The sequence below is a fragment of the Rana temporaria genome, chromosome 3 (assembly GCF_905171775.1).
Source record: "Rana temporaria chromosome 3, aRanTem1.1, whole genome shotgun sequence".
Lineage (NCBI taxonomy): Eukaryota > Metazoa > Chordata > Amphibia > Anura > Ranidae > Rana > Rana temporaria.
In genome coordinates this window covers 51,881,473-51,901,676 of record NC_053491.1, presented here as the reverse complement: position 1 = coordinate 51,901,676, position 20,204 = coordinate 51,881,473, and the positions used below count along the sequence as shown (strand labels likewise).

At 40.2% G+C, this 20,204-nt stretch overlaps 1 protein-coding gene across 1 annotated transcript in view; it reads left to right on the top strand.

Moving 5' to 3' along the window:
• EFL1 (elongation factor like GTPase 1) overlaps positions 1-20,204 on the top strand; it is a 623,792-nt gene that overhangs the window by 516,369 nt on the left and 87,219 nt on the right. Inside the window, exons 17-18 of the mRNA XM_040342558.1 lie at positions 7,350-7,497; positions 17,567-18,555. Coding sequence (XP_040198492.1) covers positions 7,350-7,497; positions 17,567-18,555 — 1,137 coding nt within the window. The remainder of the gene's footprint in view (positions 1-7,349; positions 7,498-17,566; positions 18,556-20,204) is intronic.

Genomic DNA, 20,204 nt, shown 5'->3' with positions numbered 1-20,204 from the left:
CACTACCGTCAGATACTTTCAGAATATAAAAAGAACTTCGGAAATATCCAACACTTGGAAAGAAAAGAAAAGGAAGGAAAGAGAACTTTCAGTGACAAGCCATCCTAATTACCAATAGCATGCCCCACTTTTATTTTACATTAAGGTTAATATTGGACCATGATGTGTCCATCCATTTTTCCATATCTTTCAAACTTTTGCGGGACATTACATGAGCATAGGTGTGTTTTTCAAACTTTACATATTTATCCATCTCCTGGATTCAATCCAAAAGTTTTGGAGATTTGGATAAAGCCCAGTGAGAAGCTATCAACTTACGTGCCATAAAAAGTGATTTTGCAATAGCCACTACTTGGTCATGATCCAAGTTGTTGGAGTTTACGTATCCTAATGAGCATAGAACAGGGTCTGGAGTTAGCTCATATATAAAGTTCAACAAATCTAAGACTTCCCGCCGGTATTGATGTAACTTTGGACATCTCCAGAACAGATGCACAAAAGAGACACTATTAATCATTTTACAGTAGAGGTGTTCCCTGTTATCCCACAATTCCCATCTATTAAAGACACACAGTGAATTTCAATTGATTACCCATCTGTTTGGCATTCTGCAGTGGCAACATTTTTTAGCCATTGGGAAGTGTATTTTGCAAAGACCAGCAAAGTAAGAAAAACGTTGGAATCAAAATACTATAAATACTATCTGTATTAAAGCTGTATTTTACACAGCTTGGTAAATTGTATGGAGTGATCAAAGTGGAAATTGCTATGATAATTTGGTAAATCGTGCAATTTCACACATTGGTAAATACACCCCATAGCTTTGCTTGAATAAGTAGCTTAGGATATTTCAGCTATGTTTAAACATAATGACAGCTGTGCATACATGCTCCATCATAGCTGCTTGTTCCAGCATCCTGGTTTTAGCTATGATGCATTTCCCTGTCCACCTGCAGGGTGATTGATCTCTGGGTGGAAACCAAACCTGATTTAAGCCAGCTAAACCTGCAGTCTCATGCTTGTGATTACATGTGATAGCATGTATAATTTGTGAAAGCTCTCTGTCTGTCTGTCCTGCTCTGCTATTTGGACTCCCCTATTTTTGACGATGGATTGATCACAACTATTCTGAACCTTGCCTGACTTGTACCTGGACTGTCATTGAACCACTCTGCCTGTCTGCCAACCTCAATGACCCATTTGCTTTGCTCTGTCCAAGTCTTACCCTGCATGGTAGCCAGGCTCTATAGCATTTTGTATAAGACCTGGGGACAACCGAGTACCAGTAGACTTGCTTGCCTAATGAGAAAGGGGGCTGCTATAGGTGAAGAACACAGAAGCTACAGTGAGGTAAAAAGTATTTGATCCCCTGCTCATTTTGTACATTTGCCCACTGACAAAGAAATGATCAGTCTATAATTTTAATGGTAGGTTTATTTTAACAGAGAGACATAATAACAAAAAAATCTGAAAAACGCACCTCAAAAAAAATATTAATTAATTTGCAATTTAATGAGTGAAATAAGTATTTGACCCCTTTGCAAAACATGACTTAGTACCTGGTGTCAAAACCCTTGTTGGCAATCACAGAGGTCAGATGTTTCTTGTAGTTGGCCATCACGTTTGCACACATCTCAGGAGGGATTTTGTCCCACGCCTCTGCAGATCCTCTCCAAATCATTAAGGTTTTGAGGCTGATGTTTGATAATTCAAACCTTCAGCTCCCTCCACATATTTTCTATGGGATTAAGGTCTGGAGACTGGCTACACCACTCCAGGACGTTCATGTGCTTCTTTTTGAGACACTCCTTTACTGCCTTGGCCATGTGTTTTGGGTCATTGTCATGCTGGAATACCCATCCACAACCCATTTTCAGGGAAGGAGGTTCTTACCTATGATTTGATGGTCATTAATACAATCATATGAGACACATAAAATAACTTCTCAAATATGAATATGTTTTTAGAAAGCATGCATGCAGCATGTTCCTATGGTACAATTACCTATTATAAAAAAGTGATGGTAAAGTTAGCCTTATCCAGGAATTTCAGTGCATTATGGTCAGCCCAGGTACTTCAAGCTAAAGATCTTCACGTCTTTTTGTAAAAAGGAAAAAAAAAAAGCACACAGCACATTTTTTTCATCCCACTTAACAGTTACGTTTTAGTGCAGACCATCCACCTCGTTCCTGCAGTTCGTTCTGTGAGCTTTTGATATTGCTCGGATTGCAGTTTCTCCAAGTGGCTCTATTAATCCACTATGACTTCATTTCCCCTTCAAGAAACAAAGCTATTGGCTTCTGTGGTGAATATAAACCAAGACTACTTAATACCTGCTAAGTAGTATTCACCACAGTCACGTCCGCGCCAGCTTGATCCACTTCCAATTACTTGTTGGCTTTCTGTCTGCTATTTATTTTTAACAGCTTTTATGTAAGACATAATGTACACACATCAGTGTAAATCAAAAATGGAAGGATCTCTGTTTCAAAACAGAATATCAGGTAATTATAATCGAGACCAAAACAGTCCTTAGACTGGGCAATTGTGGTGAATTTTATTTCTTGTTGTGGAGAATGCTTTCATGTGTATAACCAATGTTCGTGATAAAACTGGAGAGCAAGTAACGTTTAAGTACTCTTATTTCCATATTTCCTGTGGGCAGTCAACCTTTTTTTTCTATAGATGTGCAAGCAGCAAACTGGTAGTAGGTAGTATTACTATACTGAAGTCACTGTGTAAGGTAGATTCTGACTAGTACTAGCTACAGCTAGTACTGCAGTATCCTAATTGCACATTTTCTTTGAATACTGTAAAAAGTGATGAATACCTTCTAATCAAAAGTTCGACTCCATTGGCCTAAAGTGCATATATAGCCAAAACATGATCATTTTTTTTAAGCTTTTGGGTATTCCCAGGGCTGCCTCTATAGTCCTGGGTACCACTGTCTCCAGGACAAACATGGATTTCACTGGAGCAAGAGTGGGGGGTAATTCTTTCAATGGGTAGAGGAAATGGGATGAGTGGCAAAAAAATATTCCTCCAAAGGAAGGTACCACAACCTATTCACTTACGCATTCAAATACCAAGTGCATTACAGACTTTCTCAGTGCTCCATGTACACAGCACACTGTTTAAAAATATCATGCTTTTGTAGTAACCGCCCCAAATAATGCGGCAGGGTGCAATTTAGCTTTTTTGTTTTTAATATGGCTTTGTATGTGAAATTGTGAAAACAAAATTGTGTGCATGAGAAAGTCCGTAATACATTTGTAACTTGAATGCCTAATTCTTGCAATGGGAACACCTTTTCAGATGACCTGTAAAAAAAAAAAAAAACATGCGCTTTTAACCACTTCCTGCCCATGCTATAGCCGAAAGATGATCCTAGCGTGGGCTTACTTTACCGGGAGGGTGTCCATGAACATCATCCCATGATTGCACTGCCCACGCACTCTGTGATCGCTGAGTGGACTTAGCTGATCACTGTTTGAAGTAAAGGGACAATAACAGAGGCCCTTTACCACATGGTCAGCTGTGTCCATTAACAGCTGATTACGGATGTAAACACTAGCCAGTTACCTGATTTTCTTTCCTCACGCTGACAACATGAGAAGAGAGCTGATACCCAGCTTGTGTTAAAGGGACATTGGCACTGATTACCAGTACAGTCCCAACAGTGCTTAGCAGTGCTGCCAATCGGTGCCTTCTCAACCGTGTCACCTATCAGTGCTTCCTATCAGAGCAGCCTCATCAGTGCCTACCAGTGCTGCCCATCAGTGCCTATGAGTAAAGCCTCATCCGTGCACCTCATTGGAGGAGAAAAATTACCTGTTTCAAAATTTTATAACAAACTATGAAAAATATATTATCATTTTTTTCAAAATGTTCGTTTGTTTAGCAAAAAATAAAAAACCCAGTGGTGATTAAATACCACCAGAGAAAGCTCTTTTTGTGTGGGGAAAAAAATATTAACATCTCATATGGGTACAGTGTTGCATGACCACGGAATTGTCATTCAAATTGTGACAGCACTGAAAATTGGCCTAGGCAGGAAGGGGCTAAAAGTGCCCAGTAGGCAAGTGGTCAAACAAATATTTAATGCTGCCCCTTGTAAAAGTAGGACATGTTAAAAATAGGACTCCAGACTTTCTGTCCCTGATATTTTTCCCAATTCTTCTCCCAATGATAGGAGACCTCTCTGTGGTTTGGGGGCGCCACCTGGTCAGTCTATACAAGAATGGCAACCACAACCATTTTTACCTAGCTTTTAAGGTAAGGTGCCATTATACAGCAAAAAAGATTTCCTAGCACACTTACCAGCTAGCCTGTAGACAAAACAAAATGGCACTGTCTAACAAATTACGTTAAAAACAGAGGGTGTAGTTGCACACATTTGGAAATAATGTATGTGTGGAGGCCACACTGACTCGCCAAGGCTCCTCTGTAAAGTGTGGTCCCAACTCTTTGAGATCATTTTGAGGGTCTCCAAGTTGGAGCATATAAAGCAGTGGATAAATTAAAAGAGAATTGGGTTTTTTTTGGCTATTCATACTTACCTCGTGGATGCAGCATCAGACTGACGCTGCATCTGTGCACCGGCATCTCTGCACTGAGAACCGAGCCATAAACACTGCCAATGGCTCGGTTCTCACTCTTCCCTGAGCAAAGCGAATGCTGACTGTCACTCAGCATCGCTTCTGCTCTACTTCTCAGTGTTCATTGGAGCGCTGAGTAGTGGGGGGGCAGGGAGCAGCCCTCAGCGGCTCGCTGAGACTGCCATCAATTAGGTCAGCTGGCGGATCCCGACTTGGAAGTCATGAAGACAAGCTGCCTCGACTGATGGAAGTGACGTCAGCTGAGTGCAGACTTCAGACCACTCTGCTGAAAATGGGTCACAGGAGTGCGAAACAAATTGCACTTCTGTGACCGAGAGGAGAAGCCTGGCCTAAAAATCTCAGGCTGGACTTCTCCTTTAAGGGCAACCTGACCAGTATTTTACCAACTTGGGTGGCAAAAATTTGGCAGTCTTATTATAATGAAAGAGTTTATAAAGCCAGTATTTTCCCAGAAGAAAATAGCAGCCTTACCAACGCTAGATTAAAAGCAAAACAAACTTTGAAAAAAGCCCAACTCTTCTCCACAACCCAAAACTGCAAGTAAATTGACCAGAATTCTACTTTAAACCCAGTATATTTTCTGTTGGTGGTTTTTGATTTTCCAGTTCCGGTAGAGTCATTGTGTGCACCCAGACACCCCTCTCCCTTGGATGATTGCATATTCCCCCACTTACATTGTTATAATTAATATTCTGTGTATCTATGGCTCAGGTCTTTTGTCTAACCTTGGCTATCATTAGCTGGACTCTGGTAGAATGCATATATCTGTCATTGCTCAAAAGCATCTTAAATGGGAAAAATTGGAGGTCACACCCCAAAATGAGGGAAGACGATGTGTGGTTGGCAAGTTGCAGTCTGTGGTGAAGGAGGATATTGAACTGTGGTAATTTTGCCTCTTCTACACAAAGTTTCCGTTTGTACAGCTACTGTGTCTGTTTCTGCATCTGTGCCTCCTTAGGATATCAGGGTTCATTGTTGCCAAAGGTTTTATGATCTGAAGCTGTGGTAAATGCTCCTTGTACTCACTGGGTACTCTTAGCCTGCTTTTAATTATTTTCACTAAAGCCACTTCTTACCACGCACCATACAAACATTTGCAATCCTTTTAGGATTGTAATGCATGAATGGAAAGATTCACTACTAAGAGAGGTTCAACAGTAATGACATTTGGTAAATGTTCATCCACTTTCTTACACTATTTCCTTATTTATATAATGCCAACCTATAATGCAGTACTTTATGGTCTTTCCTCCCAGATAGATCTCAACGTCCTAGTTCCTAAAACTCCAGAGTCAGGTTTAGGGGGAGACCAGTAACCTGACGACAATATGCTTTTGGATTGTGAGAAAAAATCAGAGTATACAGAAGAAACCTACATAAACCCAGGGAAAACAACTTGTATTAGGAAAATATGCCTAGTAGAAATCAAACCCTGGGACCAGTGTTGTTGGCAAGAGTGCCAACCATTGAGTCACTATGCATAGACCAAATAACTTATTGTTGGGACAAACATGCTTAAAAAAAGTCTGCCAGTGTAAAGATAGCTGCTGATGTTTAATGCACCTAACCTTAGGTGAGAGGCCTGTATTCTATCTCTGCCAAGCTTCCTTATCAACAGCACCTTAATATTTGTTCTATTTAGATGTTCTAGGAAGAAAATTGTCCTTCAGATAAAAGTATATTTCTGTGTTTTCCGTCTTGTACTCGATTCAGAGCATGTGTGGAATTTTGTGCGTCAGAATTGTCTAAACAATTGGAATTTACGAGAACGGATTTTGTTGTCGGAAAATTTGAGATCCAGCTCTCAAATTTTTGTTGTTGGAAATTCGGACAGCAAATGTCCGATGGAGCCTACACACGGTCGGAATTTACGACAACAAGCTGCCATCGAACATCTGTTGTCGGAAATTCTGAGTGTGTGTATGCAAAATGTGACTGTGACGGTCTAAGATCCGTGATCCCTAATGTATATATTGCATAATATTTCCCCCACCTCCTTCATAAAATCAATGAAAAGGTTGCTCTTAATAAAACCTACATTGAATAGTGGTAAACTAAGACTCTAGGGTAGTGTTTCCCAACTCCAGTTTTCAAGGCACACCAACAGGTCATGTTTTCAGGATTTCCCTCAGATGAAACGGCTGTGGTAATTACTAAGGCAGTGAAACTGATCAAATCACCTGTGCAAAATAATGGAAAGCCTGAAAACATGACCTGTTGGTGTGCCTTGAGGACTGGAGTTGGGAAACACTGCTCTAGGGCATGCATATGCATTTAGCAGACCTCCAGCTGTTGCAGAACTACAAGTCCCATGAGGCATAGCAAGACTCTGACAGCCACAAGCATGACACCCAGAGGCAGAGGCATGATGGGACTTGTATTTTTGCAACAGCTGGAGGTCCACTAATTGCATATCCCTGCTCTAGGGGATTCTCATGTTGGAATATGGTTGGTCATGCTTATTATGAAACAATATTTGACTTCCAATGTTCAATTCAATCTATGTAGCTGCTTTATCATTGTATCCTTCTTTTCCTTTCTGTGTCCTACTTATTTTCAATTTCAATGAAAACAGATTGAATGAAAAAAAAAGATAAAAAATAAATAAAACATTTGTTAACTTTAAGCCATGAACCCTTTCAGAATTTTTCACTTGATGCATACAACCATTGCTTTAAGATGTTTGTTTTCCCTTAAATATATTTGTGTTTTTTTTATTTTTTAAACTAGGTGAGATGCCACAGTTGGTGAAAGGGATGAAGCTTTTAAATCAAGCAGATCCCTGTGTTGAAATTTTGATCCAGGAGACAGGAGAACATGTACTTATTACAGCGGGAGAGGTTCACTTGCAGCGCTGTCTGGATGACTTAAGAGAAAGGTTGGGAAAAACAATATATGTATTTTTCTGTAAACATATTTGTAGTTGTCTTTGACCAGGCACTGATTTATGCCATTTAGTTAGCTGGGGTTTCTCATCCAAAAATCTTTCAGCATCCTTTGGCCCTTAAGTACATTTATTAATGGCTAAAAAATGATGTGCTGCTGGCGAGTGCTGCCTCTTCTCTGCCCTTGCATCCATCGTGAGTTCTTTTTGGCAGGCTACCTCTCATTACTTGTCACTGAATAGGATTGCTTCATTTATAGCTACATACTCGGTGGACGATGGATTTTTCAATTAAAAAGCGATGTACCCGTAATAAAACCCTGTATTTATCTATATGTGTATCTAATACTGCATTATCGATACAGATGGTTGTTCTTTAAGCCTTCCTTTCTGTTCTGTAATGATATTTTTCTCACTTGATGCTGACATTTTTAGGACTTGGCTTGTTATTCCAGAGGAATTCTATGAAGACTTAAAATGATGTAAAATCCATAAAAATTTCTTTCAATTGATCTTTAATTCTATTGAGCCCATAAATTCAGCTACACTGAGTCTCACATATGCTCTTCTTACTTTTACTCGGATATCATTAAAACAATTATCTACTTCAAAAAATTTGAGCTGGGCTGTAAATTAGGCTATTATTGCATTCAGATTGCAGTTGTGTGTTACAAATATTTTATCTATTTTTCAAAATTATAGATAAAGGACTACATTCTAAACCTTAAGCTTGGGTATAATAAATGGCTCTAATACTACTTGATATAGGGCTTTACATTTTAGAGCTCTACGAAAGTCTCTTGACATGAAGACCATGCTCACACATTGCCTAAACCATATTTTAACCCAAAAACAAAAATGTGTATTATATATATATATATATATATATATATATATATATATATATATATATATAGAGAGAGAGAGATCTCTATATATATATATATATTGTGTGTGTATATAGATAGATATTGGTACTTAAATGTGACTGCATTAGTTTATTCAGTGGATATAAAAAGTCTACACACCCCTGTTAAAATGTCAGGTTTCTATGATGCAAAAAAATGAGACAAAGATAAATAATTTCAGAACTTTTTCAGCCTTTAATGTGACCTATAAACTGTACCACTCAGCTGAACAACAAACTGAATCCTGTGAGGAATGCTGTGCGTCCCCATTCTCCGCTTCAGGGCCGAATCTTTGCCTGAATTTGGCCCTGAAACTGAGCCAAAGACGCACAGTGCGCTCTGCAGCTGCCCCAGAGTTATGTGAACCGGCTCCATAGAGAGCCAGTCACATTCTCCTGCTATGCGAATTGGGTGTAGGGAAAACCCTGCATCCAATTCGCATAGGTGTGAAACCCAGCCTTAGGTGGAGGAAAGTAAAAAAAATATATATATATATGGTTGCATAAGTGTTCACACCCTTAAACTAATACTGTGTTAAAGCCCCTTTTGATTTTATTACAGCACTCAGTCTTTTTGGGTATGAGTCAGCATGGCACATCTTGACTTGGCAATATTTGCCCACTCTTCTTTGCAAAACACTCCAAATCTGTGCACAGCCCATTTCAGATCCCCCCCACAGAGTTTCAATGGGATTCAGGTCCGGGCTCTGGCTGGGACATTCCAAAACTTTAATCTTCTTCTGGTGAAGCCATTCCTTTTATCGATCTGGATGTATGCTTTGGGTCATTGTCATGCTGAAAGATGAAGTTCCTCTTCATGTTCAGCTTTCTAGAAGAAGCCTGAAGGTTTTGTGCCAATATTGACTGGTATTTGGAACTGTTCATAATTCTCGCTACCTTGACTAAGGCCCCTGTTCCAGCTGAAGAAAAACATCCCCAAAGAATGATGCTGCCACCACCATGCTTCACTGTGGGTATGGTGTTCTTTTGGTGATGTGCAGTGTTGTTTTTGCACCAAACAATATCTTTTGGAATTTTTTTCGTAGGAAAGGGCTTCTGTCTTGCCATTCTACCCGATAGCCCAGACATATGAAGAATACTGGGGATCATTGTCACATGTACTACAAAGCCAGTACTTGCCAGATATTCCTGCAGCTCCTTAATTGTTGCTGTAGGCCTCTTGGCAGCCTCCCTGACCAGTTTTCTTCTTGTATTTTTATCAATATTGGAGTGACATTTAGTTCTTGGTAATGTCACTGTTGTGCCATATTTTCTCCACTTGATGATGACTATCTTCACTGTGTTCCATGGTATATCTAATGTCTTGGAAATTTTTGTTAACCCTTCTCCTGATTGATACCTTTTAACAATGAGATCCCTCTGATGATTCGGAAGCTCTCTGCGGACCATGGCTTTAGCTGTAGGATGCGACTAAGAAAATGTCAGGAAAGACCTACTAGAACAGCTGAACTTTATGTGGGGCTAATCAGAGGCACGTTAAATGATGGCAGGTGTGCTGACTCCTATTTAACATGCGTTTGAATGTGGTTGCTTAATTCTGAACACAGCTTCATCACCAGTTATAAGAGGATGTGCACAATTATGCAACCACGTCCGTCCCCCCCCCCCCCCCAAAAAAGATTTCAGTTTGTCTTTCAATTGAGTTGTACAGTTTGTAGGTCACATTAAAGGTGGAAAATTATTTATCTTTGTCTAATTTTTTTTACATCACAGAAACCTGACATTTTAACAGGGGTGTGTAGACTTTTTATAACCACTGTAGTACTGCAGACACCTAGTGTGGTTTAGCTTTTATTTAAAGGGTGGTTTATTTTTCATTATTATGGCGTTTTTCTTGGTGAAGTTAATTTCCATAACATTAATTATTTAAAAAGTTTCCGTTGCAGAGACTTATATTCCAACAACTTTCATATGCTTTAAAGACTCTTATATAATACATAGAACTCTTTCGTAAGTCTTTTGTGTATGACTGTAATAATACGAGAGACACTGGCATTTCTGATCGGCTTCCAGGAGCTGACAGTAGAGCACAAGACTGATCTAGTACAAGATCATTGTGGTGCCATGTGTTATATACATTTTCCATATATCTCAACTGGTAGTGCATATATTAGCACATAAACTATAAATTAGACTGACTTAATTCTATTAATGTGCAAAAAGCAAGACAAGGACAGATGTATATTACTGTATTGTAGTTGGAACACAGTTGGGAAAGCTGTTGAGTGTGAGTAATTATTGTCCCTTGTGACAGAACAGCCGGCATCCAGCTCCCTATTCCAAGTACCAGATCACCATATGTCTCCCTAAAATTTGTTATAATGGGCATGGAATGACTTAGGATGGATGGAAGTCATCAGTTAGACATTATCCAAATGACTTGTATATTTTTTTAGTCTAATGCAGACTTAGTCAAACTATGGCTTCCAGCTGTTGAGGAACTACATGTTCCATCTTGGTGGGTCTTTGAAGCAGTTTTTTTCCTGTAGTTCTTCTTTAGTAATATACTAGTTTTATTCTAGAGCAGGCTCTGGCTAATCCTTGTCCTTTAATATACGGCCAAATTGCATCTCCCATGAGCTTAGCAAGCCATTAAATCCGATAAGTGTGTGTGTATGTGTGTGTAAGGAAATTATAATTACTGACGATATTTAAGAATGCATAACATTTCTTTACACATGTTATTTTATCATCTCAACTGTGAACACTGTGTGTTGGATTCTGGTAGACATCTTTTAGCCTATAATAGTTAACAGCATATCACACTAGGCTATACTTTACTTGCCTTCATAGTATATGCAAACACAGATAATACTTGTACATACATATACACTGATCAGCCATAATGTTATAACCACCCGCCAATAACATTATGATCACCCAACTGATGTTAGGTTGGTCCCCTTTTTGCCACTAAAACAGCCCTGACCCATCGAGGCACGTAATCTATGTGAAAGGCAGGACCCAAGATTTCCCAGCAGAACATTTCCAAAAGCTTCACACTGCCTCCACTGGCTTGCCTTCTTTCCATTCCACATCCTGGTGCCATCTTTTCCCCAGGTAAGCAACACTCATACATCCGACCATCCACAGGATGTAAAAGAAAATTTGATTCATCAAACCAGGCCATCTTCTTCCATTGCTCTGTCTGGTCAAGTTCTGACGCTCACATGCCCTTTGTAGGCACTTTTGGCTGTGAACACAGGCTAGCAGGGGCACCCTGACCGGTTTGTGGTTATGTTGACCCATACGCAACAAACTGTGATGGGCTGTGTGTTCTGACACCTTTCTATCGGAATCAACACTAACTTTTTCAGCATTCTGAGCTACAGTTGCTCTTCTATTGGATTCAGCTACACTGACTAATCATTGCTCCCTATGTGCAATAATGAGCCTTGGCTGACCATAATCCTGTTACTGGTTTGCCGGTTTTCCTACCTTGGACCACTTTTGGTAGGTCCTGACCATTGCAGACAACTTTAACTTCAAGGTCAACTTGTCCACTTGCTGCCTAATATATCCCACCCATTTTCAGGAGCCATTGTAACAACATAATCAATGGTCATAATGTTATGGCTGATCAAGGTGTGTAAATATATTCTATATACTCTGTACATATATTTTGTACTCTATGTGCATAATTTGTGAATGCTTTCACATAAAATAACTATATTTTTGTCTACTGGTCCTTCAACAGCTGTCAATCTGATGGGCTGACTCTACTTTCTATGACACCGTCCCAAAACATCTTAATGTAACAGCGATACAAAGATTATTTCCTGACATCTGTACTTATTAAAAATACTTACAAAATGTCTGTGTTGCTGTGATGCTAAATAATATATGCATGCCTGGGGAAATTTAGTATGCTTTCCCATATATTTGCTTATTGCAGTCAAACACAAATGAGCGTGTGCAGGCACTTTAATAACATGGCTTCCCCCAGCATTTAGCTAATTGTAGGCCTCAGGATCAGAGGGCGAGGAATGGTGTATACATATATGCAGCCATACCCTGATGATGTAATGACTTTGTAGCAGGCACATTTTCAAGATTAATGATAAGGCACTTGTATGTACTGGAGACATTTTGCTGCACCATGCTAGGAAGGAAATTTGTTCTTTACCACCTTCCCCACAGGTGTCCGTTCTCTTCTACAGCCTGACTTCTATACTTAGACATTGTGTTGCGTCCTGTTAATGTTTTTCCTGCATGGGTTTTTTGTTTCCCTTTTTATTTTCCCATACGTGGAAAGCACATTAACAGTTCACTTGGTAACTAACAGCCAAATCGTGCTTCCCTTTTCAGGGATGCTTATTTTTGCCAGATGAATACTTTTTCTTACTGCTGTTCCTCCCAAAGACATAAAATAGTGTAGGTCTCCTGCTTTGAGGAAGCTCTGCCAGCTGCAGGTTCTTAAATCCTGGAAAACTTTTCCTACTCTGTTTTTTTTTTTTTTACACTCGCATACATTTATACCGATTTCTGATTGTTTAACCACTTCCCGCCCGGCCTACAGTAGAATGATGGGCAGGCAGTGGTTCATCCTGACTGGGCGTCATATGATGTCCAGCAGGATAACAGCCACCGCGCGTCCGTGGGGGCGCACATCACGGCGATCGGTTGTGCGGCGTGTCAATCTGACACAACGCTACACCAATCTAGGTAAAGAACAAATCAGTGATGTATTGATCACCACCAATTACGATATTCCCATTCCATCAACCACGACAGCTTATCTGACACTCCAACCATCCAACAGACACGATTCATATGGATTTCCCCAGAATAAACGAGACAAGCTCCATTCTCTGAGTCAAAATGTGAATGTGAAATGAATGAACTTTAATGGTACACTCTCAGCTGTTTATGCAGTTACAGTTAATTACAGGGACAATGAAACTCTCCACCCACACATCACACAATACACCTTCTCTTAGACAATGACATTCAGTTGAGTTAATTATTCCCCAGACGTCCGGACTCCGATACTGAGTGATTCACCTGTATAATACACATTTCTATGTCAGACATTTTGGCACTGATTTAACATGACCTAATTACTACAGCTGAGAAGTCAGACTCTCACCTGCTATTCCTATCACATAGTATCATCAATAGACTTTTCACACAAACACATTCCTTTACTAAACATAATTGACATGCTAATTCCCTACCCCTGAAAGGAGACATCTGACCTTCCAGACTTAGGGGGTAATCCACAAACACCCGGCGCAACATAACTTTTGTCATTTAAGTTACACCAACGCAAATTGCACAAGGTAGTGCCCGATCCACAAAGCACTTACCTTGAAATTTGCAGCGGTGTAACTTAAAATCGTCCGGCGCAAGGCGTTCCTAATTTAATGGGGCGAGTCCCATTTAAATTAGGCGCGCTCCCGCGCCGGACGTACTGCGCATGCTCCTGACGTAATTTTCCTGACGTGCTTTGCGCGGTTTTACGTTGCGCCGGGTTTTGAGAATCGCGACGGGCGTAAAAAAAAATACGAGTTGCGGCGAAATTTTTTTTTTTTTTTTTTTAAAAAGACACCGTCGCGGGGTAGAAGGGTCTGCTTTTACAAGGTGTAAACAGTTTAGGCCTTGTAAAAGCAGCCCTAATTTTACGATTGCAAACTAATACTTACGGAGAAAAAACGAAGCGTAAAAGCTTTGTGGATCTCCGTAAGTGCTAATTTGCATACCCTAGCGGTCGGCCGAGGTACTGCATCCTAAGATCCGGCAGTGTAAGTCCCTTACACATGTCGGATCTTCTGTCTATGTATGTGAAACTGATTCTGTGGATCAGTTCCATAGATAGAAACAGGGATACGACGGCGTATCAGTAGATACGCCGGCGTATACCTTTTGTGGATTACCCCCTTAATTAGTACAATGGACACAGAATGTAATTACAGCAAGATACGTTAACATCCCATAATAGCAGACTTGGCATCTCAATAGCCTAGATTAAGCATTGAAGTAGACACTCTTATTGATCGGTTGTGGGTCAGCATGAAATCAAACTGTAATATGTCCAGATCTCCTGCAATACATGAATTAACAGTAATGTCCCATCACTTGTAATTTATAATTAATATTTCTCAGTCACCCTATGCCCAAAAGGGGCACAGGGTGAACCTAGACCCAAGAGTTATTAGTGACGCTGGCACAGGAGTACCCCTCATCCTTCAAAAGTCTCTGGGTGTCGTGGGTCATTCCGTTACAAGTGACTTCTATCATTGCCCATCAGTGCTGCATTTCAGTGCCCATCGTCAGTGAAGGAGAAAACATAGTTATTTACAACATTTTATAACAGAAACAAACAAACTTTTTTTTTTTATAACATTTTCGGTCTTTTTTTATTTAGCAAAAAATAAAAACCACAGAGGTGATCAAATACTACCAAAAGAAAGCTTTATTTGTGGGAGCAAAATTATAAAAATTCTGTTTGGGTACAGTGTAGCATGACTGCGCAGTTGTCATTTAAACGGGGGTGTAAGTGCCTGGTATTGAAGTGGTTAAATGAGTTGATGGCTTTTTCTGCTGTTTCCATTCCATGATGTGAGGAGAGCTAACGTCTCCATGATGTCCAGATCCAGGTTGCTCACCAGCCACTTTAAGATAGTGTGCAACATTGCTCTCTTTTACGAGTCTCTCCTAAAGCATACAAAATATAATTATGACTGCACTTTACCTATTAAATATATAATGCACATCAAAAATGAATATATCTCAAAATAAAATAAAAAAGTGCAATGTGCCAAATTAGATAAAATATAAATTCACATCATTCATAAAATGTCCATTGTCCATAAATTAATCTCCTTAAAGTGACTCAAATGCATATATGGAATAAAATGTCTCATGCATTCAAATTCAAATGAGGAGCTCCAGCTTTCCCCCCAACAATTAAAGGTCAGCAGCTACAAATACTGTAGCTGCTGACTTTTAATATAAGGACACTTACCTGTCCAGGTATCCAATGATGTTGGCTCCTGAGCAAATTCTTCAATTCAGGTGCAGGCAATGGGTATTTTGGGTAAGGTAAATCAGCAGTGAAGCCTTCCGAGTCACCCTGCCCTTTCTGAATGGTCATGCAGTCTTCTGGGACCTGTGTGTGTCCCAGAAGGCTGCAGGGGAAAGGGGGAGGGGCCAGACATTTCCGCAGCAATCGTACCCGGAAGTAAGAGTGGGTAGCCCCCCCCCCTCCCTAAGTGCCAAATGTGGCAGTGAAACGGGGGAGGGTGCAAACACGTAGAGCTTCCCTTTTAAATGTATTCTTGCACATTAACTTTGCACTGGAAATTCCTCTTGCATGGGACACTTTATTAACTATATGAATTTGAGTGCACAGGTCAGTTTATGGACAGTGAATCACATGAATTTATATTTTATCTAATTCGGCACATTGCACTTTTTTGTATTTTACAATATATTCATTTTTTGTGTGTATTATAAATGTAATAGTTAAAGCACAGTAACTACAGTATCTAACAAAAGTGAGTACACCCCTCACATTTTTGAAAATATTTTATTATATCTTTTCATGTGATAACACTGGTGAAATGGCACTGCTACAATATAAATCAGTGAGTGCACAGCTTGTATAATAGTGTAAATTTGCTGCCCCCTCAAAATAACTCAACACACAGCCATTAATGCCTAAACCGCTGGCAACAAAAGTGAGTACACCCCTAAGTGAAAATGTCCAAATTGGGCCCAGTTAGCCATCCCCCCCTCCCCTCTGTGTCATGTGACTCATTAGTGTAACAAGCTCTCAGGTGTGAATGGGGAGCAGGTGTGTTAAATTTGGTGTTATCACTCTCACTCTCTCATACTGGTCACTGGAAGTTCAACATGGCACCTCATGGCAAAGAACTCTCGGAGGATCTGAAAAAAAAAGAATTGTTGCTCTACAAAAAGATGGCCTAGGGCTAGGCTATAGGAAGATTGCCAAGACCTTGAAACTGAGCTGCAGCACGGTGGCCAAGACCATACAGCGGTTTAACAGTACAGGTTCCACTTAGAACTTATGTTTTAGATATTATATCATACCTGAAATCTCTATTCATCCCACAACTTAATGTGATTTTCCTGATAATGTCTATATCTTCCGCTTGGAAGTTTAGGTTCAAACTGTATCAGTTTTGATCTACTGGTACCATGCCTTAAAATGCTTATCTGTTTTTCCTATTATCCCCCTTCGGGGGAACAAAGAAGGTTTTTTTTTTTTTTCTCATATGACCACTCTGTTGTTTGATTGTACTGATTTGATTGGATATCTGTACCATGTATGTTTTCTTTTTTCTTTTGAATAAAGCTGTTTTTCTGATTAAAAAATAATAAATTCAAAAGTATGCACTCACAGCCAGTCTGTGCCATTGGTTGATTGTTATGTCACAGGGCTCTGGAACACAGTAAAACACTGCATTCTGGTGTGAACTATTATTTTCCTTGTGGCATTATAGTTAGCAGCGTTTATCCAAAAGGAAAAATGCAGGTAACTGCACATAGTGTGAATGAGCACTAAATAACCATAATGCCGGGTACACACGAGAGGATTGATCCGCAGATACGGTCCGCCGGACCGTATCCGCGGATAAATCCTCTGGCGGATTTTGATCTCCTGGTTGTACTAACCAGGAGATCAAAATCCCCGCGGAATTCCGTCCGCGGTGACGTGTCGCGCTGTCGCCGCGATGCTGACGCGGCGACGTGGGCGACGCTGTCATATAAGGATATCCACGCATGCGTCGAATCATTACGACGCATGCGAGGGATGTGTTCGGACGGATCGATCCGGTGAGTCTGTACAGACCACCGGATCGATCCGCTGGAGCCGATTCCAGCGGATAGATTTCTTAGCATGCTAAGAAATTTTTATCCGCTGGAAATCGGTCGGCCCGAAAAAAATCCGCGGAAAAAGATCCGCTGGGTTGTACACACCAGCGGATCTATCCGCTGGAACTGATCCGCAGATCAATTCCAGCGGATAGATCCTCTCGTGTGTACGGGGCCTAAGACATAAGATTGTATGTTTAGGAGTTTATTTGTGGGGAAGAATATATAATAGGTTTTCTGGTTTTCCTTGCTCTTAATTTTTTTTCTTTTCCTTTTTTTGTATTGCATATGTAGGTTTGCCAAAATTCAGCTGAGTGCATCTGCCCCAATTATTCCTTTTCGGGAAACTATAATCAGGCCACCAAAAGTAGACATGGTAAATGAAGAAATTGGAAAGCAGCAAAAAGTGGCCATTATACACCAGAAAGAAGAGCCAACTAAGGGGCATGAGGGAATCCAGATTGATGCTGATGGCTTTGTGACTGTAACCACACCAAATAAACTGGCCACTCTCAGTGTCAGAGCAATGCCACTTCCAGAAGAGGTCACTCAGCTACTAGAGAAAAACAGTGACTTGATTCGCACCATTGAACAGGTTAACTTGGCTTTGATCGAAGGCAATAATGCTAATGTAAACGATACAACATTAGGCAGAATTCAAGAATTCAAAGGTCAGCTCGAGCAGCATTTACAGGGCAGAAGGTGGAGAAATGCAGTCAACCAAATCTGGTCATTTGGTCCACGACACTATGGGCCAAATATTTTGTTAAATCACATTGAAGGTTATGAAATTCCATCTGTCTGGCAATGCCTTGAAAAAGTAACCAAACAATGTATATATCGGAACTTTGATAACAGCATCGTTAGCGGATTTCAGCTTGCAACCCTTGCTGGACCTATGTGTGAAGAACCTCTAATGGGTGTCTGTTTCATTGTGGAGAAACTCGATATGTGTAAATCTGTGGTTCTAGAAAGGCAAGTGTCAGAAAAAATAATACTAACAGAGGCCGAAGAGACTTCAAATGTTGGCTCTACTGATGATGCTACAAGAAAAACCACTGATGGAAAAGACATCTTGGAAGACCACCAGGAAGGTTCAAAAGCTCATGACAAGTCCAATAAACAGAAAGTAGATGTGATGCTTCCAGGTTGTTATGGCCCATTTTCTGGACAGTTAATTGCCACGATGAAGGAAGCGTGTCGTTGCGCTTTCCAAGTCAAACCCCAAAGGCTTATGGCTGCAATGTACACCTGTGAAATTATGGCCACTGCAGAAGTCTTGGGTAAGTGCAAATTGTTATTTTCAGAAACTCTGATAATGTCTTGTAACAATTGTTTTTATTACTGAAAATGGCAATTTTTATGGTTGCTGTCACCCGTTTGTAACTGTATTGCTGAATACACACGCTCAGAATTTCCGACAACAAATGTTCGATGGGAGCTTTTGGTCGGAAATTCCAACTGTGTGTAGGCCCCATCGGACATTTGTTGTCGGAATCTCCAACAACAAAATTTTGAGAGCTGGTTCTCGTAAATTCTAATTGTGTGTGGACAATTCCAATGCACAAAATTCCACACATGCTCCGAATCAAGTACAAGACTTGAATCGCTCAGTCTGGTAAAACTAGTGTTCGTATTGAAGATAGCACATTAGTCAAGCTGTAACGGACTGAAAAGCATAAGTCTGAAAAGCGCAAATCGTCTCTCACCAAACTTCTACTAACACGACTGGTATTGAACTTCCCTTTTCTAGTGCCGTCGTATGTGTTGTACATCACCGCGTTCTTGACGTTCGGAATTTCCGACAACATTTGTGTGACCGTGTGTATGCAAGATAAGTTTGAGCCAACATCCGTCGGAAAAAAATCCACGGTTTTGTTGTCGAATTGTCCGATCGTCTGTATGCGGCATATGTGTTCCTATTACTGTGTCTGATGGAGCTAGACACCTGCCTATATATTTTCTGTTTGTTTAGAAACAGATTTGATATGTTTTACTGTGCAGGTTAAAGGTTCTCTTAAAGTGGATTTCCATTATCTAAAAGTTTTCTTGGTATATTCAGAACTTTCAGTTTGTAGTAACATGAAAAGATGGTCATTTTCCAAAGGCTTTCCACACACACTTTGCAACCCTTTAATATTTTGTTAACTGTCCAGTCAAGCTGTAGTCTCAAATACATCAATAGGTAGTCATTAAGGTGAAGTCTGGAATATTGGCTCCTGGCTTCGTAAAAATGGAAGTGCAGAACTTAGGTTTCCATGTACAGTAAACATATATCAGTGTCCAGTTCATCTGGCAGGGTGCCTGGTTAGAAAAAAAATGCCTCTTACTACTTTTCCTAGACAACTCAGGGCTTGAAATAATTGATAGTGTGGCCATTTTTGCAATTAAAAGTGGTTTAAATTGCCAGAACATTATTGTTGGGATGTCCTGTATTAACTTTAATGGGGAAAGTTTTTGGGGAAAGTTATATAAGTTTTTCACTCACTCACTCACTATATCATCCACTATATTATTTATGTATAAATAAACAGAATTGGTCCCAGAACAGAGCCTTGGGGTACCCCACTTACCATTCCAGACCATTATGAGTACACTTTATTTATCACCACCCTTTGGATGCACCCCTGTAACCAGCTTTCTATCCAGGAACAAACTCTATGGTCCATGCCCACAGACCTCAGTTTGTAGATTAAGGGTTTGTGGGGAACTAGATCAAATGCTTTTGCAAAATCTAGATACACCACTTCCATAGGTCTCCCCATATCTAAATGGCACCTAATTTGCTCATGGAAGTTTTTGTTTTTTGTGCTTTGTTCCGTTTTTTTTTTTGTTTGTTGGTTTGTTTTTTAGCCCGTTGGCTTACACTGCTCTGGTCAATGCTGGATTAGGAGAAAGTCCCCTGTCACCAGCTGTACCGAGAGTGAGCTTT